The sequence below is a fragment of the Tursiops truncatus genome, chromosome 5 (assembly GCF_011762595.2).
Source record: "Tursiops truncatus isolate mTurTru1 chromosome 5, mTurTru1.mat.Y, whole genome shotgun sequence".
Taxonomy (NCBI): Eukaryota; Metazoa; Chordata; class Mammalia; order Artiodactyla; family Delphinidae; genus Tursiops; species Tursiops truncatus.
In genome coordinates, this window is record NC_047038.1 from 50,903,483 (window position 1) to 50,931,071 (window position 27,589).

The window sequence follows — 27,589 nt, forward strand, 5'->3', positions numbered from 1 at the left end:
TGGTAACAAAATAATAAATAATCAGTCTTATGGAACGAACTTTAAGATGAAGAGAAAACTATCCTTTAATTATTCTGTCTTTGGGGATCCAATTCTGAGTAAAAACTACATACTTTATCTCATTAGATCACATCCTGACCTAACAAAGTGCTAAGCTATGTTCTTTAAAACACTGCTGTAACGACTACTTTAAAGAGCAACCCTGTGGAAAGATGCTGAATATGTAATCATAGTACACTTACAATTCAAGGAGAGAAAAAAAAAGTCCCACACTGGGAAGAGAAGAAGCCATACTTAAAGAGACTAGAACAAAAATATCAAAGTGCTGTGGCCAAAATTAGTATAAATAGACTTTATTGAAGTCAGTGCCTCTGTACTGAGACAGAAGATTGTGTCTACATAAGCACAAGTTGTAACATTTCACAACTTCTAAAAGGAATGTCAACAATTACAACGATCATGCATACCATGGTCGATAATCACATTTTAGAAGCATTTTCAACCATTTCTAAAGAAATGCTTATAACATTGTTATATATAGAACTACTTTCAATAAACTGCAAAACATTGATCGACTTTTCCAGTATGAGCTACAGTGTCAACACAAAAGGGAGGCATAAATGTTTAATTTATGAAATCAGAATGGAATATTTACTGTAAAGAAAAATTAAAAAGCTTTCAAATAAAGGCCATTATTGAACCAACGTGAAGAGCACAACTTGAACTTTTGAGTTCATTCATCTTTTAAAGCTGTCCTCTGAATAACTTCAGTTCTAAGCATTGAATTCAGTACTGTGAATATTCCTTGGATTGCAGTTTGGCAATGATGCGGTCCAACTGTCTCTTTGCTTCACACTGTGGGAAATTGCTCATGTCATAATATTGAGGGGCAATTTTCACCAACCTGTCCAGAAGGGGGGGAAAAATTACCAAATTAACAATTAAAGTACTGGAATTGCTAACGGGATAGGCATTACTCATTAATATACTGATAAAGAAAGGCAAACCTACAAATCCAAATCAATGTTAAAATTACAAATGCCTAATCCTTATAAACACCACTTTTGATATGTATGCTTCTAATAAGCTGTAAATTTTCTGATGGTGGACTTCCCATAAACTTAAAAAAAAGATAAATTCTTACAAAAAATCCTTTCTTTACATTAATACAAAGATATTAACATAAGGTCATTCATTTCTTCACTCTAGAACACTATTTTGACCAACCTCTCTAAGGTTAGAGTACTGAAGGTTCTATACAAGAAACATCCTGGTATTCAAATGACTGGATCTTCTCATTTTCAAAGTTCTAATAACCATAAATATAACTCTATACCCCAAACAATACACTTGACTGAATCTTTTTTAACGTTTAGCCATACAATTTTTTCTCAACAAAGCATTTAAGATAAAATGATAATGTCCTACACAATTTCAGTGTCAAAAGTCATAAATCAGTGTAGGAAATATTGCAAGTGACATCAACTAAAATAAGCGCTTCAGTCCCACCATTCTTGGCTGACGTTTCCTATCTTAAGTTATAGAATAGATTCTGGCAAAAAAGGAAAAAAAAAAGGACACAAGAGGGAGTGAGGTAGTGAGCTAGTGAAGTGGGTGGGTAATTTTGCTTAGAATAAGTCAGTTCTGATTACATTTTGTGAATCAAATATGCAATGATACAAAAAGAGGTATAGTTTTTAATGCTTGCTTAGCTCCTAAAGCACCAACATATAAATAACAGTTGAGAGCTAATTATAGTGGGACAGATAAAATATAAAGACTGACTGACTTCTGGAACCAGAAGACTTGAGTTAATCACAACAGCAAGAGAAGGGCTCTAAAGACACTCTTGATATCAGTTAACTGTAGCTTTATATTTGGCTCCAAATCCTGCCCATGTCCGTACCAACGATCTCACTGTCCTCTTATCAAACCAAAGATTCTAAGAGGTAACCATACCATCAGGTCAAAGCCCCATAACTATACACTGGACTATATACCTTAGTGATGAAAACACCAAATTCCCCAGAGTGAAACGAAAAACAAGTCTCCTTTCAGATTCCATTCTGAGCAAATGGTAACGAAAACTTTTAGAACGAAAGGCGCTGAGCTTACCATTCGGGCTTGATATCTGTACACGTCCGGATGTAATTCTTTGTTGTAAGAACAAACTCATTATAAAGCACCCATTCAGGCTTGTGGTCAAGAACAGTAGAGGGATGCAACTGAACCACCTGGTTATCTTTCACAGTTAAGTAATGCCCTGTTCGTTCTAAATGTGCCACCTGAAACCAAAACCCAGTAAATTAATACGATACTTCTGATGTGCTAGTTACAAAACAAAAGTGGTGTAAAGCTACCTATATAATTAGGGACAAGCAAGCCTCACCTTTTGCTTTTTATCTGATGGCTATATTTATCTACCACTGCCTAATAAAAGCAGGCATCAGCCAACTACAGCAGGCCAAATCCAACTCACTGCCTATGTTTGTAAGGCCTGTCAGCTAAGAATACTTTATACATTTTTAAATGATTAGGGGAAAAAATTCGAAAGAGAAACATTTGGTGACACTGGAGTGGAAATCACGTGAAATTTACATTTCAGTGAAGTTTTACTGGAACACAGGCATTCCCATTTGTCCAAGGCTGCTTTTGTGCTACAAGGGCAGGCAGAGTTGAATAGTTTTAATAGGGACCTAATGGGCCCACAAAGCCTACTATATACTATTTGGCCTTCCTGCCTTAGACCATCTAGAGTAGGTTCTTAATGCCAGGTGACAATTTTGTGGTAGCTGAACAACTACTAAAAGATTAATTATCTACAATCAAACACATCAATTGGTGGCACTCATCTAATATTTAACAAATACCAAAGCAGATGAAGATAGCCCTTTCCAATTCTAGAACTCTAGTAACATAAAGAATATGTGTGAATAATAGAAATGAATAATACATAATAGAAAATAAACTCAATTTTATTCAATAAATATTTACTAAGCACCTACTAGGTGCCAGGTACTACACTGCATGCCCTATTTCTAATAAATTTTAATCTTAAGAGAATTAGAAATCCATAATGCTTGAATAACAGAGCAAGGCATGAAAATCCTAACTCTAGTAAGATCTTATAAGATGCCACAATAAACATTCTGTTGCTTTGATTTCAAATACCGACAATGCGCCAATCTACTTTCATTCTGACTGAGTGCATTTAAGTCCATTCTATTTATTGAGCTCATCTGGCCTTAAGGCAGGCCACATCTTGCTTAAAAGACAGAGCCAAAGGAGACAACGAAAAAAACAAGTGGGATATATAAGAGATAACTAAAACCAATCCCATCCCAAGTAAGGGACTGACTTGTTTTCATCAGAAAAACTTTGCATTTTTAAAAACATAATCTGTTGTAAGTCCCTTAAAATAAATACTCACTAGATTTACCTGACAAGTTTTACTTCAGCCTCCAATATAAAACACAAAGCTAAATGAAATGTTTTAAATTATTTTTCTTTATTACTTAAATCAAAAGACACGCCTGGCTTTCCCAGCACCAAGTGTCTTAAAGACTCCATTAATAAAAAAGTAATTCTAAAATTGATGTCTATATAACTGGATCACTAACCATGCCATTTAGTGAATTAATTTAGACACGTAAAAACTTCTTAGTGTATCAGTTCATTCAAGAATTTGGACATAAAATTTAAGATCAATATTTATAGGCATTCTTTAACTGAATTTTTGTGTTTATGTGGATTCCAAGGGCTGCTATAGAAAACAAACATTATGTAAACATTTAATTATGCACTTCTGTATTATCCACATACCTGCATAAAATACCCAGTAACCAAAGCTTTTCTTATATTAATATAATAGTCCCTGCTTGTAAAGTCAGTACTTCGACGAGGCAAATTAAATCTGTCCATAATTCTCGATAGCTGCTGGCGTACATTGTCTGCTGACATCAGGGACCTGTAGTTAATGAAGTTGTCATAACACCACTGAACCGATTCATGATCTACAAAGTTGGAGGGAGGGAAAATAAGAGGGACATGAATCATCCAAACAGGTATATTATCTAATTAAAAAAGGAAATCACTATAAACAGTAAGCTAAGTAATCCAAAAGGGAATAACCCACATCATTTTTATAAATTAATCACAATGTTATCAACTTTCCTAAAAATCTGGAGTGAAGTTCAAAATTAGAAATAGCACTAAGGTTTCTGGCTATTGAATGACAAAACAATGGTTTTTGGATAAACTATTTTAATTGTTCTGAGTTATTTACCCATAAACATACACCTGGTTGTTTTAGATAGTCTGACAGGGGTGGGTTGAGAGAATTTGGAAAAATGCCATGTCTTTCTCATTTTCAAAGAAAAAACAAGCTTAGATTAAGACTATCAAATACAATTTAAAAGTTATAAAAATGAACTTCAAGTGACTATTGTGTGCTTTGCTTTACTCCTGAGCTAGAGCACCCCAAACTTAGTGTTTAGAAGTTTTACTGTGACCCATGTACCTCTTAGTGGTTTAAAATACAAGTGACATAGGTTACAAGGATGTCTGGAACACTCACTCTTATGTTTAATAAACAAAGCTTATATCAAAGCACTTCAAGTAATTTCACTACATATATTTTATTATCAAAGGGATCTTTCTCCATTGATGAATCCTTCCAACTAACCTAGAGATGCTCATATAAGAGCTCAAACTGTAGCATCATGTAAAACATTACACAGTGCCATCTTTATGTCTCAAAGTCACAACGGAAAACTGCATTATTTACTTCAGAGGCCCTTCGATAAATAAATCTAAGAGGGTTATTTGTGAAATGGGGGGGGGGGTCCTTAAAATATTACAACTATGATGATACTTTTCCAGCTATGTGATATACAGTAATCTTTGGCATAGTCCTTTCTCCTTGGTTCTAGGATTCTACGAATTATAATACACATATTCTTAATAGTTTGTCAGAGGAACAACAGGTATATTAATAAATGTTTATCCATTACAAAATGCAGCCACATTTCAGAAACAGGGTAGGTGGATAGATGGTGTAGTAAATGACCTTTAAATTGAAGACCTGACATGTTAAAATGTCCATTAATTAACCCATCTGGAATGAGAAATAAAAGGTATCCAACTGAACATACTGACATTTAAAGCAAAGCACTGAGTATCTTCAGAGATGAAACAAAGAAAGTATGTGCTTAATGAAAGGTAACGTCGAAACAGACAATAAAAAGGGGGACTTCTTAAAAGGGTTGTTCATTTGCAGACTCTGATCTGGAGTGTAGTGTTTCTGACATGCTAAACTTTTCACAGAATTCATACACTAAAGAGTAACAGAACAGGAATTTTAAGTTGTCAAGATAAACAAATAGTATCTGATGGTTTTACTATGTCTCTAAATTTTTGAGAAATAGTTTGATAAATGGGAGGAATAAAATCTAAACACGGGAACATTTTATTAAAATAATTCTAGCTATATATTTCTCACAGTGAAACTACTCTTAAGATCTAAAGCCAAACCATTAGCACAGACACACACAAACACACAGAGAAATTAAGGCACTGCAAAATAACTTAAATCTAGTTCTGTTTCCCAAGTGTTAAAACAAATAGTATAAAGACTAATTTATCTTTACTATGTAATCAATCATTGTTTTTAATGAAATAGATCGTCTTGACTAATATCTGAAATATTTGCTAATATCTGCTAGTTTGCAAATACACAATGTTTCAAATACAACACAGCATCACTTAAAAAATAGTTAAAACACCCCAAATTCAATAAATGGATCTGAAATGTCCAAATATTATGTGGAGATCAAAGTTTGATGTTATTTTTAGACTAGCTCTCCTTATTTGAAAAGGTGGCAGTGATTAAAGGCTAAATGTCCAGTCATTCTGTTTCCTTTGACCTTATTAAGAAAAGCGTATCGAGGAAAAGGTCTAAAACTAACCAACAGCTTACCATCCCTATGGCAGTGAAAAGCATTTAGTAGAAAAAGATCATCTATCTAGTGAGCAGATGTTCCCATTCTACTTCATGACACTCCCTCTGCTCAGAATGGGTAGGAGAAAGCTTGTATAGGTACCTACTGTTCAATATTTTCCTAGAAAGTTCCCAACTACCAAATATGTGTATAAAGCACAAGCATTCTTTAGCAATTTTATCATTTAAATCTTAAAACTCCTCTAAGATACTGTAATGTTACATTTATATGTAAAAATGAAAACACACAGTTCCACTATAAATCTTAAATTTCATTTTCAAACCAAACTATGAAATACAATGCTGTGCTAGTTATCATCAAAAGCTTAAATGACAAAATAATACAACCTGATTTTAAAAGAATTAAAATGTCCTGTGAGAGAAATAGGGTTAAAAAACCATGCTGCTCCTACAGAAATCTTTTCATTTCCACTTAAAACAGTACCTTAATAACGTCAAGGGATTCTGAGAACCAAGATGGATGTGAATCTGCTCCTTCTCAAGGCAGTTATCACAATCTGTTAACAAGTTACGTGTCTGGTGGTCACACAGTTATCAACTAGCATGCAATACAGTTCGCACCACAACAGGAATATAGTGTATTTCTTGAATTGATCTATCCCATCAGGAATAAAGGCTTTAACATTATGCATTACCAATACTTTGGACACAAGAAGGATAAAATAAATTTTCTGACGTAAACTATGTATTGGCCTTCATCTGTTTCTCAATTACTTTTCATTTACCTCATCTGCCCCAAATTTCTCAGATCCAGGAAGAGAAGGACTCTCTACCTTTTCCTTATCTGATATTCATCAATTCTATCAACTCATATCAGAGTTCGTGTGTAAGACACAGATGTGCAATTTGGCTGCTAAGGTCCTTGTTCCTCATACTGGCCCTCTAGCACTTCTGGACCCTGAATGAATAAATTCACCCCTATCCCCAAAGAGATGTGCCAAAGTCAACAGACTATTTTAAGAGTGTAAATAGGATTTTTTGAGAAATAAAAATGAGATTCAAATAAAACAAGGAGTGCAAAATTTGAATGTCTATATAATAAATTAGGAAACTAAATTCTTATCAGCAGAAACCACAAACTTTCAGAGTGATTGAAGACACCACATTCCTGGAAAAGGGTGATGTAGGGCTATCAGTCTCTGATAACGTATCACCCAACAGGTTAACCTACCGATATGTAGAAATCAAATACTTTCAGAATCTATTGCAATTATTTCCACATTTTTTCCCCTTTACATTTTCCTCTCATTTAATTTTTATAAATAGTGCATTCCAACAAAAGCATCTAGCAATAACTGTATTATTACCACTATGTTTCCTTGTTTTCAAATAACTGGAAAATGTTTTTCATGTTGCTAAATATTCTCTGAAAACAATATAAAGCTAGAACAATATTTCATCACGTTGCTATAGCATAAATCACTGAACCATCTTTCTACTGGTGGGCATTTAGGTAGTTTCCATTTTCCCTTACTATGATAGGTAACTGTGGGATAAAAAACTTGAAACATATCTCTGTCCACAGAATACTAAAAGAAAATCTCACAGATTATCTCTGGGTCAAAGGGTTTGAGTTTGTTAAGGTTCTTGGTAACATAAAATCTACTGCTTTTCATAAACATAACATAAATTTACATTCCCAGCTCTGGTGTAAGACTGCTCCACTAAACCCACTCCCACACAACTAAAGACTATTTTTCTTTAACCTTTGCCAATTTTATAGGTGAGAAAATGGCACCTCTCAATAACAATGCATTCATTGAACTACAAGTAGAGGTGAATTTCCTCCTCATGTTTATGGACCACTTATAGCCGGAGAATGGTCATTCACATTTATAGCTTGTATTTCTATTTTGTTAGTTTACTCTTTTGTAAGAGCTATTTATTAGTAAAAATATTAGACAGTAATAATTCTATAATACAAAACCATTCACAAAAAATGCAAAATTAAAACAAAAGTATATCAAAATCTGTATGTTCATGGTAAATTTTATACAAGTATTTTATCTTTATTTCTCTGTATTTTCCAGGTTTCCAGTGCTTTTTCCCTGATTATAAAAGTAAACAACTCTGGAAAAGATGGGCAATTTCTATTTTAAATGATAGTCATGAGTTTTTTTCTAAAGGATCTCTGGGTTTCTAATGTAAAGTTGTCACGGATAATAAATGAAAGTGCGATGAAGAAACATCTTATATGCTGCAAGTGACATTTAGACAAAAGAGTGCCTTCAATCTAATTTACACTTACTTTGTTTAAAAGCGTGGTAGACATTCAGCAGTGTCAGATGATCTCCATCTATGTGGGCAAATCTCATCTTGGCCTCATCTGCGGCTTTCTTGGCCTCCGTGGGGCGAACAAAACACTGTGGGACTAAACAAGGTTGGTATGGGCCCAACACAAACGCCCATATCGATGAGTCACGCATTCACAGATAGAGGAACAAGGCCTAGCTAGGTCAGTTCACAGAGCATAGGGCAGGGCAGGATGGCCTCCAACTGCATCTTGGACTGTTTACTACCTTGATTTGGTACATCAACACCTAACCACATCTGTAAGACAAGAGGGTTTCAAAGCTACAGAGTACCTGATTATTTTTAACTAGATCTAAAAGTAGGCATCAAAACAGCTATTCTGAAGGCCATCAAGATACTAGGAAGCTCAACTCATTTCAAAAACCAGTGCCGATAGCTCTACCAATAGCCAGAATTACGGTGTTAATAGCCTTTTAGCTAAATATAATTTTTTAAAAGGCCATCCATTGAATCCACTGAATGGTTATGAAAGTGATGAAGCTATACTTGCCCACTGCAGGGCTAAAAACAACTTTCCAACCAGTGTACTGCCACATTTCTATTGTAATTCTTCCCTAGTGCTGTGGCTATTACCAACTGGTGGGTATCACTATTAGCACTGGTGAGCAGAAGCATATGTAAACATAAAAAATATCATGAAATCTTGGGTTTTGATGATAGCAGTAGTGGTGGAAGGTTAAACCGCCTCTGAATTAAGAAAATTCAAAAAGGCTGGGAATATTCGGCCTGGTTTTCCAGCATTTTAAGAAAGATTAGAAAATAAAGTCCCAAGTTCTTTTTTTAAACTGTATTTGAAGACTTCAATATAAAAGCAGAATCCAATATTTTAAAAGTTGACAATTAGTCTGAAACGGTCATTATTTCAAGGGTCATCAAAATATATAACTACAGTATTTGTTTAGAGCCTCAATATTAATTCACATAAAACTTTAAGTTGTTACATACAAAGCGTGCACTATATTTTTTGAAATACAACTTTCCTTCATTCACTTTAGCAATTCCATAGTCGTAATAGCAGTATGAAAATAAAAAGACTTAACAACTTGGGACTTTGTGAACACATTTTTAAAGCTCTTAAAACTTTGTCAATAAAAAAAAATTATAAATTATCAGTTCAGATAGAAGATAATGGGAATAATCGACAGTGAGATCAAATACAGTATCAATTACTCTTTGCCATACAGTTTCCCCTTTAAAATGATTCCAAAGAAGCCAAATAGAGACAATGACACATAATCACAGTAAATACTAAGTCTTGCTTAATGTAACTGAAGCAAGGTAATAAATAAAAGTACAGAAACCTCTCATAGCTGTGAAAGTTAATGTGAACTAGCTACCAGAGTTAAATATTGGGTATAAGAAGCACTCCATAAGGCCCCTGATTTGTACTATTTATATCAGGACCCAAAAACTTCAGAAACTATTTAAATGGAAAACAAAGCATTACAAGCTCAGCAAACTGTTTCAGTTCCGTGACTTCTTCCTCACACTTTAATAACGTTTTCCCCCACAAATGCCATGCTTAATAACTGCTGCACATAAGTGTTCACTCTCTTGATGTGCTAAAGATGACCAGTAAACCCTACGTTTTGTAGAACTAGTACAAATAAGAGATGTAGTTGGAAGATCTCAACTGCATCATAATGACCAATTTTTTTTAAGAGCTAATTTTCTGAACTCAGACAATGGTAATTGTATAGTATGCCTGATAAGAGAACCTAGAAAAATAAAAACTGGGCAGATAACAAATACACAATCTGTTAAAACTCTTGCCCCACACTTTCTCTAAAAACTAAAATGTTGGGTTAACTACAACTGGGAGAATCTAGCAAAAACAACATATAAGAAAAGGCAGACAACAACCTACCACCACCTCCGCAAGAGACTACAATTTCATTAAAATGATTCGATACTGCCCTGCCCATCTGCTCTGAGTCTGATCAATCATAACTCTGCAAAAAAAACATTTTAGCTAGTTCTTAAATTAAAAATTCACACCATTAAAATATACATCTAAACTAAGCCAAAATTTTTATATTTAGAAATTTTAAAAATTTCCTCCTTTAACTACATGTAAGATTTTGAATTATTTGAGGCATTTAATTATAAATAATACCAATAAACCACTCTATGACTGGAAGTCAACTTTCCCCAGTACTGAAACTAGTATTATAGAGTACTTTGATAGTAAAAACTTAATACGTTTTCTATTTTCCGCTGCAAGAACCAGTGTATATTTTTATATTAACAGTATTTCTTTTTTTTGGAAAATCTAATTTCCAAGTTACTATTTATTTATGAATTAAGTGTTACTATTAAAAACAATAGTATTTGTTCAGCTTAATGTCCTAATTTTTAAAATAAGCCATTTTATCTATTAGACATATTTATTTTATCAAGTGTTTTCCTGTCATTGTAAAAGAATTACCATCAGGTTAGATTTTAAACCCAGAATTATATATTACTACTTCTATTTATTTGATACTAAGTTTGAAGTAAATGTTTGATTGCCACTGCAGTACGATTTATACATGTAAAAAAAGCTCACTTAAATGACAGTTTGCTTTGTCTCAGGCTCACTTAATAGTGCCAGCTACTAGAACAAAGTTCTTCTGGTACTTTTAGCAATAAACTGCAAAACTAATGGACCTACCAAAGAACTCAGTTATGATGTCTTCAGACTTACTCTCTTATTGAGATTTTTATCTGCACTCAAGAGAGCCCATGTTTTTACTATACTGTGTGCACAATGACTTAATTTACTTTTGTAAATACTATGTCATTATGAAGCTACTTTACAAGATATTTAGGAAGCAAAATGAGTCCCTTAAAACCACCTATAAAATCCACTATCATAGTAAATATTAGAAAACAAAACCAAAAGTGAAGTCCACCCAAACTTTGAAGAGCTGGGCTTTTTTTAGTTCCTTTCCCTCTATTACCTGACAACATAGCAGTAATAGATAGGACCTCATTAGAACAGTTGTAGTCACAACTTGCAATAACCATTTTAGCGAGCTGTGGATCTAGAGGAAACTCAGCCATCATGGATCCCAATTCAGTCAGATCTCCATCATCATTTAAAGCAGCCAGATAATTCAAAAGTTCTAGGGCTCTCATCAGAGTTTCAGGAGCTAGGAGGAAAAGGCAATATAACAGACAAGCAAAAACGTGACAAAGTACAAATTATTATAAGCATTCTCATTTTTCATTCTACAGTGGACAAAGCTCGAAACTCAAACTGTCATCAAATTCAATTACAGCGATCTAGCAAACTATGAATCATATAAAATTGCAAAACTTTCCTGTATAATAGTAAAACTGTCATCTTCCTAAGTACATTAAATAACTGTTAACTCAACAATGTGTTTATCAAACTATTTTTCTTCCAAAAAAAAATTGGGAAAATTTTCATTTTCATGCCCTGTCAATAACTCCCAGAATAATTTAGCTATTCTGAAGGGAAAAAAAAAAAAAGAATTTGCTCTTTTGTCACTCTTTTAGTTTTAATGCTAACACACAAAATTTATCTTGACACAGTGTAAGAAACAGGTAAAATGTATTTAATATACACACTGAATAGGATGAAGAGAAAGAGTCAATTTTGGTTAAAAGGTTTGATAAAATATGCTTTGAGAATTCATACCTGGTGGATCCATAAAATCAAAATGCACCAAATCATCAATACCAAGTTTCTTCAATTGTAACACAACTGATCCTAAATTAGAACGCAAAATCTCAGGATAGGTGTTATCCTAGAAAAATACAAAAACATTTGTTCTGTTAAACATTCCTTAATCCTCTTGCTCCAAAAAGCAAAACGTATCTGTTCTCTGCCCCCTCAGCTATTAACTTTTGGCATTTCTTCTAAACCGCTGACTAAAGAGAGGAGAAAAACACTTATGGACTAAAAAGACTAAAAGGGAATCAGACACTTTCTATGAACTATCTTTATAGGGTTCGAAGCGTTACTGCTGCTGCCCACCTAGACTTAGAACTGTAACAAAGATTTGTATTGGTAGACTACACCATAAATCTCAGAAAAACTAAAGAGATTATAGTGCCAAAAGGCAAGATAAAGTAAATGAAGTAATTTTCTCCTGGTAACAAATTCAACTTAACCTTCCAAACGCACTAGGAAGGACACAGTAAAACCCTTACCTGCATTTCTGTTTTGTAAGCTTTCTCTGTATAAAGTCTGAAGCACTTCCCAGGTCTGGTTCGTCCAGCTCGACCAGCCCTTTGCTGAGCTGAAGCTTTACTAATGGCTGTCACTAAAAGGGACTCGACTCTGATTCGAGGATTATATACCTATTGGAATGGAAATAACATTAAGAATGATTCTTCCTTCAGTTAAACACAAAACTGTGATCTAACAGAAGTATCCAAAGCCCACAGCTAACCCCAAAATAAACAAAGTAGTACTGATGACCACGATAAACCATGCTGGGACAGAAACAAAATTCATCGTCTTTACTCCTTAACTTTCTTTCAGGTATTCTGTCTCCAACATTTTGAGAGACCCAAACTAACGTGAAAAGTCTCTTATCTAACACACAGATAGCTTATATCATCTTTACTCTTCCTAATTTAAAATAATTTCAGCTTTACCTTACTCTTATATAGTGGATTGTGCTGAAGGTTTTTGCCTGAAAAGAACCTGTCAATTTCAACACCTTGGACATTAAGAAAACTATTTTGAACTTAGTCCAGAAGAAGTCAGTTATATGCTGCCAGTTTAAAGGACAGTTTTCTATCAAAAACATGAATACTATGTACAATGAATTCTCCCAATTATACTTATAAAATGTAATCAAATGCAATCAAAGATCTTTAAATTATAAAACATAGTTTATTTATTTACTGAGCAGTCACTTCATTTGGTAAAAGTGCTTGGTATTCAGTACTGTTAAACTAGGGGTTAACATAGTACTTTTTATTCAAGTACTGTGCCTGGCACATAGAAACTCTAATTTAGTTGGGGAGTGACTGATATGCAGGTTATGATAATCAATCCTGTATTTATTACTACCACCATACTCCTTACATGAACATACACTCACATACAGAACACTCACCATCACTACAAAGAAACAAAGAAAACAATGCAACCGAAAAGAAGCCTAGGGTTAAACATTAAACATGGGCTTAGTATGTGAAAGCCAGCTAGAACACAAAGAGTTCATATCTCAGAAGTCTGAAAATGAAACACAAACTGGAAAATAATTCTAAAAAGTAAATTTAAGCCATTAAATGAGTAAGCAGTAAGTACTGTTAAACTAATACTAATTTATAAAGTACTAAAGTAGTACAAAATACGTACCTTTTGTTTCGCAAATCCAGGATCAATCACAAATACCACACCATCTATTGTCAAAGATGTCTCTGCAATGTTAGTTGACACAACAACCTGTTAAGAAATAAAGAGTACTTAACTTATACTACCGGCCAAGTACAATTCAAATAGTAAGATTAGCATTAACTTTCACTAAACAATCAGTTACAACCCACTAAATAAACCAGAAATAAGGTTTGATCTTTAATGACCAATGCTATATAAAGACGAATATTTAAGAATTCAGGGCTTCCCTGGTGGTGCAGTGGTTGAGAGTCCGCCTGCCGATGCAAGGGACACGGGTTCGTGCCCCGGTCTGGGAAGATCCCACATGCCGCGGAGCGGCTGGGCCCGTGAGCCATGGCCGCTGAGCCTGTGCGTCCAGAGCCTGTGCTCCGCAACGGGAGAGGCCACAACAGTGAGAGGCCCGCATACCGCAAAAAAAAAAAAAAGAATTCAAAGTTTCATTAAGCTCATCATAGTACCTTCCTTTTTCAACAAAAAATCTTCAGGTTATTACTCAATCACATCATGTTTTGATTATTCAAATAGCAGAAGAACATCAAAAGAAAATTATCAATAAATCAATATAAGCTTACCTCACAGAATGTCTCCCTGAGAGAACACTCCTTTGTTAATATCCAAACTCCACACAACATGTAAATCTTTCAATATTTTCAGGCAACATTGACAAAGGAAAACTTTGTATCACCAAAACTCAACTCAGTATTTTAAACAAAATGGCACATAGGGATGAAAACCTCAAGTTAGAATCCAAGAATTTGCAGATCATCAGAACAGAACGTGGATGTTTTGTAAAGTGTATAGTCTCAAAGGGGGTGTCACTGCATACAAGGAAACTGTTAATCATTTTAACTTTTTATTGACAGGGAATAATGTTTAAAGCATTTACATACTAACATGATAGCTTGCTTTTTCATGTGGGTGTTTTACTGTATTTTAAACAGGTTTTAGAAGATTAGGGGCTTGAGAATGACATGTTACATAATTTTTCTTTTTAAACAATGGGAAAATGGGATCCTCATTATTATTTTCCCCAAAACATCTCATTTTGGGAACAGATTGCTGCCATTAAGTAGGAGATACGTGTATATACAAGCAGTTTACACAGAAGATAGATCAGAGTCTGCTCTTAAAGCTTTTACAGTTTGTAAAGAAACATTAGAGGTGGAGAGGAAGTGTAATGACATCAAAAATGGGCTGTAAGGTTTCCCTGGTGGTGCAGTGGTTGAGAGTCCGCCTGCCAATGCAGGGGACACGGGTTCGTGCCCTGGTCCGGGAAGATCCCACATGCCGCTAGGCTAGGTCCGTGAGCCATGTCCACTGAGCCTGCGCGTCTGGAGCCTGTGCTCCGCAACGGGAGAGGCCACAACAGTGAGAGGCCCGCGTACACCACAAAAAAAAAAAAAAAAAAAAAGCGCTCTAAGATTTTTAAAGTGTTTATTTCCAAAGTGAAGACAATGAAAACTTACCGAGAAAATGGCGTTTAGGAGAGTTGTTGAAGGTAAGGTGGGATCTACCCACAAGAGGGAAGGGAAGAGCACTAGAAATAGAAGGTTCGGCTTAAACGAGAGAGCATGTGGACAAGAATGCCCATAGGCACATGTAAGAAAGGACTCACACTGCCAGGAAATCTTGGAGGTTTAAAAGATTACTAGAATGCCGCGGAGCAACTAAGCCTGTGTGCCACAGCTACTGAGCCTGCACTCTAGAGCCTGCGAGCCAAAACTACTGAAGCCCATGTGCCTAGAGCCCGTGCTCTTCAACAAGAGAAGCCACCGCAATGAGAAGCCCAAGCACCATAACTAAGAGTAGCCCCCGCTCGCCGCAACCAGAGAAAGCCCACGCACAGCAACGAAGACCCAACGCAGCCAAAAATAAATAAATAAAATAAATTTTTATATATTAAAAAAAGATTACTAGAACATCACTAACAGGATAATATTTTAGAATCACTTGCATGTCTAAGACAAAAACACTCCCTTTGTGCATTGGTCAGTTGAAAAGACTACTAACTAGCAAATGGACAATAAACCATAAGTGGTTTGATGCTTAATGAAATATATTTTCCAGAACATTTTGAAGACACGCACATTCAATAATTAGAGCTGAAGCAAGCATAAACAAGGTTAACAGGTGAACTTAAATAAATACAACCAGAGTTTATTTAATATTCTTCTACAAAGTCAGTGTGTTGTAGTGGAAGGAGCAGGGGTAGGTGGCAAAGCCAGGAATCAAACCTAAATAGCTAAGTAAGAGTGGAGAGGTTTTAACACCCCCAAGCTTTAATTTCCTTTTATAACTCTTGTATACTAGTCTAGCTGAGACAGAGTTTTAAGATATAAACTTAGATAATGTGGAAAGCCCTTAAAACTATACAGAATCACAAACTACATGCCTGTGATTACATAAGAGGTCTTGTAATTTTCTGTTATTCTGGGGTGAAAATGGTTGCCATTATGGATATATGTTGTACTTCTAGATAGATGTTTAAAACACATTTTGGGGGAAAAAAAATTTCACATATTTCTAATAGAACAAAATATACTCAATGTAATAAAAATGTATTGATGTGATTAACCCTTTGAGTTATTTAAAAACAATTTTTGTCCACCAAATAATTTCACTTGGTGTTCATGTGTCTTCTCTGGGTGTGTGTGTGACAAATCATACAACACCTTATAAAGTGGTGTGGATGTGTGATTTCACAAGTGTTTAAGAATCAGGTGATTACACCAACTTTGACAAGCTCCGTGTCATTACTGATGATAAAGTCAACTGCCATCCCAAAGTCACACTCTGAAATACAAGCATAAAAACACCTAGAGAAGCATGGTCTTTAGACTTTTTCCAAAGAAAAGCTTTAAGGTGATAAAAACTTTTTTTTGAGTAGGACCTACCTACCCTATGAGAGGTGGGTTTTGGGACAAAAAAGGGGAACAATCATATAACAAATTGTACAACTCTGAGGGAGGTATTTCTACTGACTCTACCACTAGAGCTGGATAAACAATACTAACTAAGGCTAAATAAAACATACACACCCACAGATTACAAAAGAATAGAGAAATAAATGAGATGATAAAAGTTATCTAGCTGTCTTGGAACCTTAGCAGTGGGGTGAGTGAGGCAAGCCCTAAGTATGTTCTAAATGTGTTAAGTGGCACATGATCTAATTAGGAAGTGGTCATAACACAGTGATACTGAATTTGTCAAGGGACTTACATATTACTGACAGGAATATATACGTTATAAGCTTTCTAGACTGTAGCTTGCAAATAAGTGTTCAAAGTGTCTTAAAGAGTGTTCAAACCTCACTTGCAAAGGAATTATTTCAGGTAAATAACCCCATATATAGAATAAACATTATGACAAAAAGTCTGGCGATGCCAATTCTAATCTTTTTATATTGTATGTGTTAAGAATAAACTCTCAGCTAGATTTATCCCTTTCCTCCTCAATAATCTGCCTTCTAATGGAATCCACGTTGATTTATTTCAGTAATTCCATTTCAAAGTACTTGAGTTGCTCTACTTGAATTCTATTTGGACTCAGTAATGCAGTTAGGTTAAACAAATTTGGATTTTTAGTCCCTAGGGAACTCGGTGGGAGTCTCCAATTCAGTGAGGACATTAGCTTGTTTGTAAATGTCCCAGCAGCACCACACTAAGTTATCTTCAGAGAGTGTATTATTAAGCCTCTCTTTAAAACTACAGAGCCATCACCATAAGGGCCATTTCTCTTTTATATTGAGCAATGAATGCTCTGAGCATACACTGTTAATTAGTAAACTCTAAGATAAGCTACAGAAAAATCAGCTATTTGTATGGACAAAATTAATGAAAACTAAATAAAAACAATAATAGTTGCTGGATTTTAATAACACCAAATCTACATAAAACAGCAGCTATAAGTCTTAGTCAAAAAATGCATACAAGTGACTTACTGATGAGTAAACTTTCATGCATGTACAAAACTACTGTAGCTTTAGCTTAAAGTCAAATATTTGAACAAATGTCAAGCATGATCAAAACAGGTAACAGTCTCCACCCTCACATAAATTTATGAATTGCATTCTCAACCTTTCTTTTAAAACAATTTATTTATTTATTTATTTTTGGCTGTGTTGGGTCTTCATTGCTGCACGTGGGCTTTCTCTAGTTGCAGCAAACGGGGGCTACTCTCATTGCGTTGCGCAGGCTTCTCATTGTGGTGGCTTCTCTTGTTGCGGAGCATGGGCTCTAGGCACGCGGGCTTCAGTAGTTGTGGCTCTGGGGCTCTAGAGCGCAGGCTCAGTAGTTGTGGCTCGCGGGCTCTAGAGCGCAGACTCAGTAATTGTGGCACACGGGCTTAGTTGCTCTGCAGCATGTGGGATCTTCCCGGAACAGGGCTCGAACCTGTGTCCCCTGCATTGGCAGGCGGATTCTTAACCACTGCGCCACCAGGGAAGCCGTCAACCTTTCCTGATTAAAAACTTGAAAGTTTACCATTGGTGTTATGTTGCAAGTCCACATAAAAAGAACTCAGTAACTATTTGTAAAAGGAATACTGGTTAAGTACCCAGTGCCCATAAAAGATTACGTTTAATATAGCCTACATTTAAAAACTTGAGTACTAAAAAGCTGTTTTGTTATTAGTTTTACCACAATCCTATTAGGAACCCTATTTTGCATAAATTAATACAATGAGTAAGATAATAAGGTACTACCTTACAAAACGTGCTCGAATATAAAGTAATTTAACAAAAACATGAATCAAATAGTATTTTGTTTCACACTGGAAGCAGACTGTAAACCCCTAAATGTTCCTATGTAATTTTATTTATCTACTTATTTTTGTGCTTTGTCACACTCTTTATATTTTTTTAAATTGGAGTATGGTTGATTTACAACACTGAGTTACTTTCTGCTGTACAGTTTACATATATATATATATCTCCACTCTTTTTTAGATTCTTTTCCCATATAGGTCATTACAGAGTATTGAGCTCCCTGTGCTATACAGTAGGTCCTTATTAGTTATCTATTTTATATATAATAGTGTGTATATGTCAATCCCAATGCCCAATTTATCCCTCCCTGTAATTTTAAATGAATTGTATCAGTCAGTGACAGCACTCTTGAATGAAAGTCCCATTCTAGTAACTGGCAGTTATGTTTAATTAATGAATTCATGACAAAAGAATCAAGCCTTGGCCTCTAGTTCTTTGTTTTATAATATAAATAGGATATTACCAAAGTTGTAGCATTTAAAAAAGAGAACAGGAAAATAGCAACTGAATACCAGTTCTTACTGTTCTGGTATCCACCCACATTCCCTCATGTAACCTGTGTGCATCTTAATTCTTACCCTTCTTCTTTTCCCACAATCCCACCAATCCTTTCTTCTATTCTAACTGAACCTGCCAAGCCCTGGGTCTGATGGTCACTTGCTCATCTCGCCTGCCAGTCACTGCTTGGCCTTAGTGCATTTCAACAGTCTCAGGGTTTCAGCTGGCACTCCTACCTTCCCTGACCAGCTTCAAAATACATGATTTGCTGGGTGAATCCTCCTCTATAAACTTCTATAAAAATTGTTCACTTTCCCTTAAACATGCTGGGGTCCAATGTGTCTTTCCTCATAAAGAATAATGCACCAATTGCCAAGGGAAGTCCTCCCTCCCCTGGGATCATCCAGGGAGGCCATGACAGCCCTCTTCTCAACCTCTAAGATGAAGCTGACTCACGCCAGGAGATAACATGATTTCCCAACAAGAGATCCTATAGCTTTAGCTGAATGAAACATCATTAGTGGATGATGAAATAGCACTGTGGCCCTTAGTTTTGATTCTGAATTAAAAGCCTGAGATGGGATCCCAAGGTGAGTCCAAGCCCTGGGAACTCCAATGGCCTCCCCTCAACATCTGTGGCCATCACACATATATCCAACTGCTGCTGAATCACTCTTTTCAGAAAGACAAAATTCTCCTAAATATCCTAGGATTTATAAGAACATGAAAAGCAATAGTTTTAAAAACCAAACAACTCATTCTATTCCATGGGCTTTGGCTGTAGAGTCTACAAAATGTACCATGTACTGGACTGACACCAGACTGAACCTAAATTTCCAATATACTAGTATTAACAGAGCGAAGAGCTCAGATATGAAGTAAGTTTTAATGTGTGGGCCCAATAGTTCTCAAAGTAACTCAAAATGGAATGAAGAGAACTACATGAAAAGACAAACATGGCAAATCTTGCTGTAAGCCAATTTTACTCAAAGATAAATAAAAACACCATTTTAAAATTAAAACGAATGCAGATAACACAAAGTGTACATGATTTCAAGAGAAAATTAAATCACCTGCCTGGAGGATGTACTAACTCTAACTCCTCTTTACTACAGAAAATGTTTACGAAACAGCTATTTTTATATACATCCATTGACAAAGAGTGAAGTTAAAAACTCCACAGAGAATGAGTACTTTTCAGTCAACAAATCAACTTCAAAATTATATACTAAAGTTATCACTTAAAACTGTCCCCCAAAGTTCTGAATGCACATAAACAGAAAATATTTTAAAACATATTCTAGAGACAGCACTGACAAAAATAATTGCAATAATTGAACATAATGAAGCTATGATCAGACTATTTTTTTTAATAATTGCAATGTTGAACATAATGAAGCTATGATCAGATTATTTTTTTTAAAGTCATATTCACTACTCTTGTTGATCTATGAAAAACTCAAAACCTAATATTTTTCCTTATCAACCTCCTGTTAATTTATATACCACTACGCTGGGGGTGCCTAACTTTTCAGTAAGTTCTTTCCATTTGAAAAATGTATCTGGTTCATTTAACTTTTACACAGCCATGTAAAGAGATAATTAACCATGATACATTTAAATATCTTTATAATTTGTAATTTTCCAACAATCATCAAAAATGTTGGGAAAAAAGATCGAAAAAATACAGCAAAAAAAATTGTGAATCTGTTAAGCTAGAATACAGACATAAGAAAGCAATAAATTCCAAATCTGACTGACAAGCAAGTCATAAGTGAGTAATATTTCCTAAGACTTTTCTACATGAATAAACTCAAGAAATGTGTAACAGTTGCCACGAGGGCCTAGACTGTTCTAGATATGTTAGTACCCTGTATACAATAAGCTTAATCCCCGACAATCATCTCCCCAAGGTGATGAAGGTAATCAACTATACCCAGTTTAAAATATGCAAACTTTAAAACCAGATCAAGAATCGTACCAAAATTCACATGCAGCTTATTATATAGCCTAATAAGTGGCTGGGCTTTTTAGAAGCCAAATTGACTCTAGTGGCTTTCCAACCTTTTCAAACAATGCAATCTTATTTTCAAAGGATCTAAGAGAATCTCCATCTCTTAAAAAATAAAGGCATAGCTACCTGTATCAAACTCAGATCTCCTTCCTATACACGCCCCCCCCCACACACAAAGCACCCAGAAACAAGGCTGGAATTCCCCTGGCTCCCTTCCTGTGCCAGGCAGATATCCACACCAAAAGGATCCACAGTTCCTGCCCACAAGAAATCCAAATATTTACGCAGTGTGATTAGTGTTGCTGTTATTAGAGATCTGTGCAGTCACCATTTCATACCTACAGACATGACATTTGGTTAGGTCTTGACAAAAATTCTAGGCAGAAGCCAAGGCACTAAAGAAAAAAGTACTTAGTTTTTGCCAAGTGATTTAATGGGGAGGAAGACATCTGGCTGTCTTCCTCACCCCAATCAACCTTCCATTTGCTAAGGAGGAACTTCTGGGGAGAGAGGGAAGCAGTATCTGCTCTTACTCTAAGGTCAAAAGATATGCAAAACTCTACTCAAATACATTTCTTTCTATTTACTTTGGAAATACAGGTAACGCTGTAGCACACAATTCAGATGACAATCACCCATAACTTACTCCTTTATAATTAATTCAATATAGTTTGATATCTCACAGACAAATCTTTCGGCATTAATGCAATGTTTATAGAGAACATTTCAATGCTACCTTTCTTCCAATTGCTCCGTTCTGCTTTTTTGGAGGCGGAGGCTCAAAAATGCGTTGCTGCTGCTGAGGTGGGAGTGTAGAGTACAGTGGAATGATTTTAATGTCACCAACTTCAGGGCCCAAATCATCAACCTCACGCTTTATTCTCTTACAGGCTTCATCAATTTCCTACAAAAGTTTGAGTTTGAAAATAAAATGAATACACACTGAAACATTTTAAGTATTTATCATAATCCTAGTTCTATGCACCTTATTTTCATTTTAGTAATCAAAATTAATTTAGCAAATTTCACTGGGATTTCCAAAAATAATCCAAGAAACTGACTTCTGTAGTCAAATAAACACAAAATTGCCTTATTGGCATTCCACACCCTTTTTCTTAGACTCGATATCCTAATTAATTCTCAACAAACTGTACTAAAATTGAAATTTCTCACCCAGGAATATTTAACTGCACTCATAACCTTTTCAATTTTCACAATCTAAAAGAAATTGATGTGCTAGATATTTTAAACAAGCCAATTAGGCTTTAATGTCACGTATCACTAATGCAATTATATGGAAGATTTGCTTCATTGTGCTTAATGAGAACACACACCTCTACAGTATCAACATAGATATTTAAGAACTAGGTTAACCCAAATATCTTAGAGCCTCTTCAAAAGTTTCCCTACTACAGAAAACGATTCCAATACATTTGCATTCAAACCCAGTTTTAAAGAGAGGACACACAATGAATACTGAGAGTGTATGAGCGACAGGTGGATGGGAGGCTCTAGGGGATGGCAAAGGGACTTGAAAATGGGAAGGGAGCCAATTTTAAATTTTACAGAAGCTTTGATTTAGTTAAACTCAGAAGTATGCTAAATGATTTGGCAGTCTGTCCAATAATCTCTACCAGAAGTTACCCTTATTGACAAATTATCTTTTATTCAAAAGACAGAATGATTTTTAAACATTTATCAGGTTAATTTATTGTATATTATAATCAAGCTAGAATAATTTTCCTTGAAATGATTGTAAATCAAAGTGCAACTGTGTTTCCATGTTAAAGAATACAAAGATTTTGGATACTTAAGAACAACAAAAAAAAGGTTTTTTCCATCAATTTCAAACATACCAGTTTTCTTGAATAACAGATAAAGTCTTGAAAATTGTGACACAGAAAATTACTACTAAGTATTTGATGTAATAGTTTCCTTTGAGATCTAAAGTTTCCAAACGAAAATGAAAGTTTGCTATTCACTGAAAAAAATATAACAAATGAAACAAATATTTTTACCAAAAAAACTGCTTTCAAATGCTGAACCTAGATTAGAATGCCCCCTGCTGGTATACAAATACAAAATTAGACCTCTTCCCCACCCCCGCAAAAAAAACTGAATATAAATCCAAAACTAAATTTTATATATTACATATCCTATAGGAAAACTGACACCAGTATTTTCAATTTTGTTAATTCTATAATATATTCGACTGGAAAATAAATGGTCAGAAGCCACCAAATCCCAGATTTTATATAGAAAATTAAAAGTGCCCCAAATCATGCATTTGCAGACTCCAGAAATTTTAACAAGATTATTGTACTTGGAAGTACTAGAAGTATTTGCTAAGCATGTATGGAGCTAAAACAAAACCACTATTGCACGGGATATAAAGACTACTCTAAAGAGCAGAGGGGAAAAAAATGCCACACCATTTATGTTTTTATACAAAGTTCTAAACACTATGCTTTTAAACTCAGCAACAAAATTTTCCCTAAATTTAACCAAACTTCCAGAGTCAACACTGTCAGTTCTGAAGACCACAAAGCTTATTAACATTCATCAGCACAATGCAACCTTCTGCTTAGTCATGAATTGAGAACTGAGACAAAAGTTTAAGAGTTTCTGAATTCAGGAAAGACTTTCAGCTCCAAAAGCATCAATATGTATGTTAGTAAATTAATTCAGACCCTACTAATTTAAAGAATCTCAACTCCTGCATGTGGAAAAGATTCAGTGAAATTAAAGATAAAAGAATATACTGCTTAAAGAATGAAGGTTTCAACATCTTTAAGCATCTACAATTGATATTTCAATTATAATCATTCTTATCTAATTCAGTAGCACAGCTCCTCTAAGGAGTTCTTCTAGGAACACTTGATTTAATGGATTAACAAAAAAATAATACACATTCTAGAATTCACATGTTTTCCAACCTTTCACCAATTAAAAACTGGTCTCTCCCCTCCCAAATTAACTCAAGGGACTACAGAAAACACAACTGTTTACGTGGTCAAAATGGTAACATGGTCATCATTTTTAAATGTCAAGATAGCTAAATTTTATGGATGCTATTCAAATTTATGGAGACAGGAGTACTGAATTCCCAGAATCTACCATTTAACTGACCAAGTAAAAATAACAGGTTCACAGACATGAGGAATAGTAGTATTGCTACCTTATCCTTAAAGGTCTTTACATTCTTCAAGACTTTATTAGTCTTCTAAAGGAAACTTAAAAATGCAACAGGACACATGTAAACCTAGTTCAATTACAGTAATACTTTACTGAAAGATACACACATTTGAAAACCTTGGGGCTTATTCCCTTCCTTTCCCCAGCTGTGGGGTAGCTGCCAAAATATCAACCACAGAAATTTAACTCATAGAAAAGCATCTCAGGTCGTCTCCATAAGGCCATCTGATATTTTTGATAGAATTCTAATATGCTTGTCTATGTGAACATAATGACTATTTTGAATAGCCATTAAAAAAACATGCTATGCACTTTGGAGGAAGTGAGAAACTATAGAGACCATACACAAAAGAACAAAATGAATACAACATCCTCAACATTGCATTATAGGATAAACACTGTTTACATGCATCTAAAAAGCATTTGGTACTCTTGCTTACAAAATACATATATAAATTCTTCCATTCAAAATGCATACAAAGGGAGACTAATACATACAGAGATCTATCTGTAAAACTGAATTTGCAACCCACCTTTTTTCCCAAAAGAACAAATATGATTCTCTACTGTGAATGATTTTGCACCCCCAGGGGACATTTGGCAACGTCTACAGACTGGGGGAGTGTAACTGCATCTAATGCGTAAAGGCCAGAGACACTAAGAAACATCCTACAATGCATGGGGTACCCACAGCAAAGAATTAATCAGCCTACAACATAAATAGTGCTATGGTCGAAAAACCCTGCTCTACAGAAAAGAAACTATGGTCAATGGGACAGAAATAATAAATCATATGGACAATACTGAAAAAATGCAAGGGTAAAAAAGTCACTCAACATTTATAGCTCTTAATGCAACAGCATTTGATCAAATATTATATATCAAGCATCCCTGCAGACTGAACGCAAATAAGAGAGTTCACATTCTAGTGGAGGTGAATGAACAGCACAGATACAGAACATTTCCAGCTATGAAGAAAGTTGTAATGGAAAAGCACTCCTCTAGAACCTTGCTAGGAATAGAATCTCAGGCCCTACCTGACCTATTGAATCAGAATCTTCAAGCTTTCTAAGTGATCAGCACATATATTAGTTTGAGAAGCAAGTTCTAGAAAATTCACAAAGCCTACTACAGCAAATGACAAGCTTTAAGAAAACCTCTAGAAAAGGCTTTCTAAAACTATTTTATCCAGATAGCTTTCATTGAGCTTATTTAGCCATCAAGAATTTTTCAGCACACCTGTAAACATCCTGTTGGATATGAGTTTAGAAAATGCTGCATCTGAGAATAAAATTCCTATCTTAAAATTGATGTAAATTCTAACTAGGGAATTTCAGTGATTCCTTCCAATCCTCAGTAAACACATGCAAGACGACAAAAACAAAACACACACATTTGTTTTGATGGTAGATGGGCACCTGAATTACCTGAGTTCACTTACAAACTAAATTACTGACTATAATAACCAGATTTCACATCACCTGTGATTCAAATTCATACCTCAGCAAAACTGCAAATTAACACAACACTACTCACCACCCAGGTCTCTCCAAAGTTGAGACTACAATTGCTAAATCTTGAAATTCTAAAAGCATTTAATATTCTTAGGGTAATTAACTAGAACACAAAGACTAATAGTATAAAAGGGTATTCCTAGAGTACACAGATAAAAGGAGTTAAATATTTCATATATATATACAATCAGGTTGAAGAAAAACTTTAAATACTGGGATAAGAAATATATGGTTAATATATGCCAAGTTCTTAAAGTTGTTGCCTAATAGAAACTATAAATAATGAAGCAAATAATGACAATACCTCTTGACCAGTTAAGAAAAGTAGAAGATCTCCTTCCTCTTCTTCACACATATGAATCTGGATCACGGTTCGAATTGCTGCTTCAAGATAATCTCTCTCTGGTTCGGGAGTATAAAAGATCTCAACAGGATGTGTACGCCCAGGAATAGTTAAGAGAGGACAGTTATCAAAGTAAATCTGGAATTTTCCTGCATCTAGAGTAGCGCTCATAACTATAACCTGAAAAGAAAACAGTAAATTAAGTGAAGCTGTCTTCAAAGATACTTATGTGGTTTTAAAGTAAAAAACAGAAGAGTAATGTTTACTGCTCCAAATATGTCAATATGCCTAAATAAACTGTGATTAAAAAATTCAAATACAGAAAAGCTGTGCTATAGTAAGCTATTTACATTTTTAAAAAGTAGGAATAAACCTGGCATCCAATAAATAAACTAGAATACATGTTCATGAAGCAACACCTTAAAAACCAAAGTTTATATAATTACATGATATGTAAAAGGGCTTGGTAAAAGACAACAAATATGTAGTATGATTGCAGCTATGTTATTAAAACAAAACATGACAACCTTGCACATAGGGGAAAACAGGAAGAAAGCGCAAAAACAAAACAAAACAAAATATTTCTCTATTCTTCCAAACCATCTTTATTAAGCATATGTTCTTCAGAAAATTTTCTAAAACAGAGGCTTTCTATACTGCTGTAAAAGCCACAGTGAAAAAAGGTTGTTCAGGTGCAGGGTTGCATGACCGTGTAGTCACCCTCCTTTTATTTAAATTATGATGTTATATGACCCATTAAAAACGTACTTAAATAGAAGGCTCCCCCCTTAAACATTCCACTACAGAGTTCTTAATTTCTACTTTGAGTTCCTAACTAAAAATTTCAGTAGCTCATAAGGTTTAATCAATAATGACAGTACTCATATAGTTATTCAAATATATTCTTTAAAAGCATAAATTTAATATTTATAAGCCAAATCATACTCAATATCAATTTTTCTTAAGACCAAGAATCTTTCTGCCTAGTATACAAACCCTCTGTAACACATACACTAACACACGATACTAAGTTCCAATGAATGGTACACACATACACACAGACACAATGCAAAAGGGGAACTTCATAAACTTTGGGAGACAAAAACGTCAGCATAGTCAGTCAGTTTTAAGCCCTTATCAACACAGTAACACTGGCCAGGGTCTAAGTGGTGTAATGGACAGAAAAACAAACAAACACAAGACCCTAGGTTAAGGGAAGGCATTTCTAAGGAGTGGTTTATTCTGGGTGTAGATATTCCACTCTCCAGCATTACGAGTTATAATGAGCATGTTTGTGTTGGGACAAGGACAAAGATTTGATCCTTAATGAAGGCGTTCCCTGTACTTAATAAAGTCAGGGTGAACAGAAGGCTTAAAAACACCATTAGATCATTTAAAACAAAACAAGAAACAAAAAACTGGGTGGGTTAGAAACTGAAAAGATTTGGCTTAAAAATACATTACTAAAATATATTACTAAAAATACATTACTAAAAAATACATTACCAAAAAAATTTGGCTTAAAAAGGCATTACCAAAAATACATACTTAAAGTCTAAAAGACAC

The 27,589-nt window shown here is 34.8% G+C and overlaps 1 protein-coding gene across 1 annotated transcript in view; it reads right to left on the reverse strand.

Moving 5' to 3' along the window:
* Positions 1-337: 337 nt before the first annotated feature.
* Positions 338-27,589, reverse strand: part of DHX15 (DEAH-box helicase 15) — a 52,830-nt gene continuing 25,578 nt past the window's right edge. Inside the window, exons 5-14 of the mRNA XM_019928407.3 lie at positions 25,985-26,203; positions 21,708-21,875; positions 13,656-13,742; positions 12,494-12,643; positions 11,979-12,087; positions 11,275-11,466; positions 8,268-8,390; positions 3,823-4,013; positions 2,116-2,285; positions 338-904 (exon numbers count right to left, since the gene is read on the reverse strand). Coding sequence (XP_019783966.1) covers positions 787-904; positions 2,116-2,285; positions 3,823-4,013; positions 8,268-8,390; positions 11,275-11,466; positions 11,979-12,087; positions 12,494-12,643; positions 13,656-13,742; positions 21,708-21,875; positions 25,985-26,203 — 1,527 coding nt within the window. The 3' untranslated portion in view covers positions 338-786. The remainder of the gene's footprint in view (positions 905-2,115; positions 2,286-3,822; positions 4,014-8,267; positions 8,391-11,274; positions 11,467-11,978; positions 12,088-12,493; positions 12,644-13,655; positions 13,743-21,707; positions 21,876-25,984; positions 26,204-27,589) is intronic.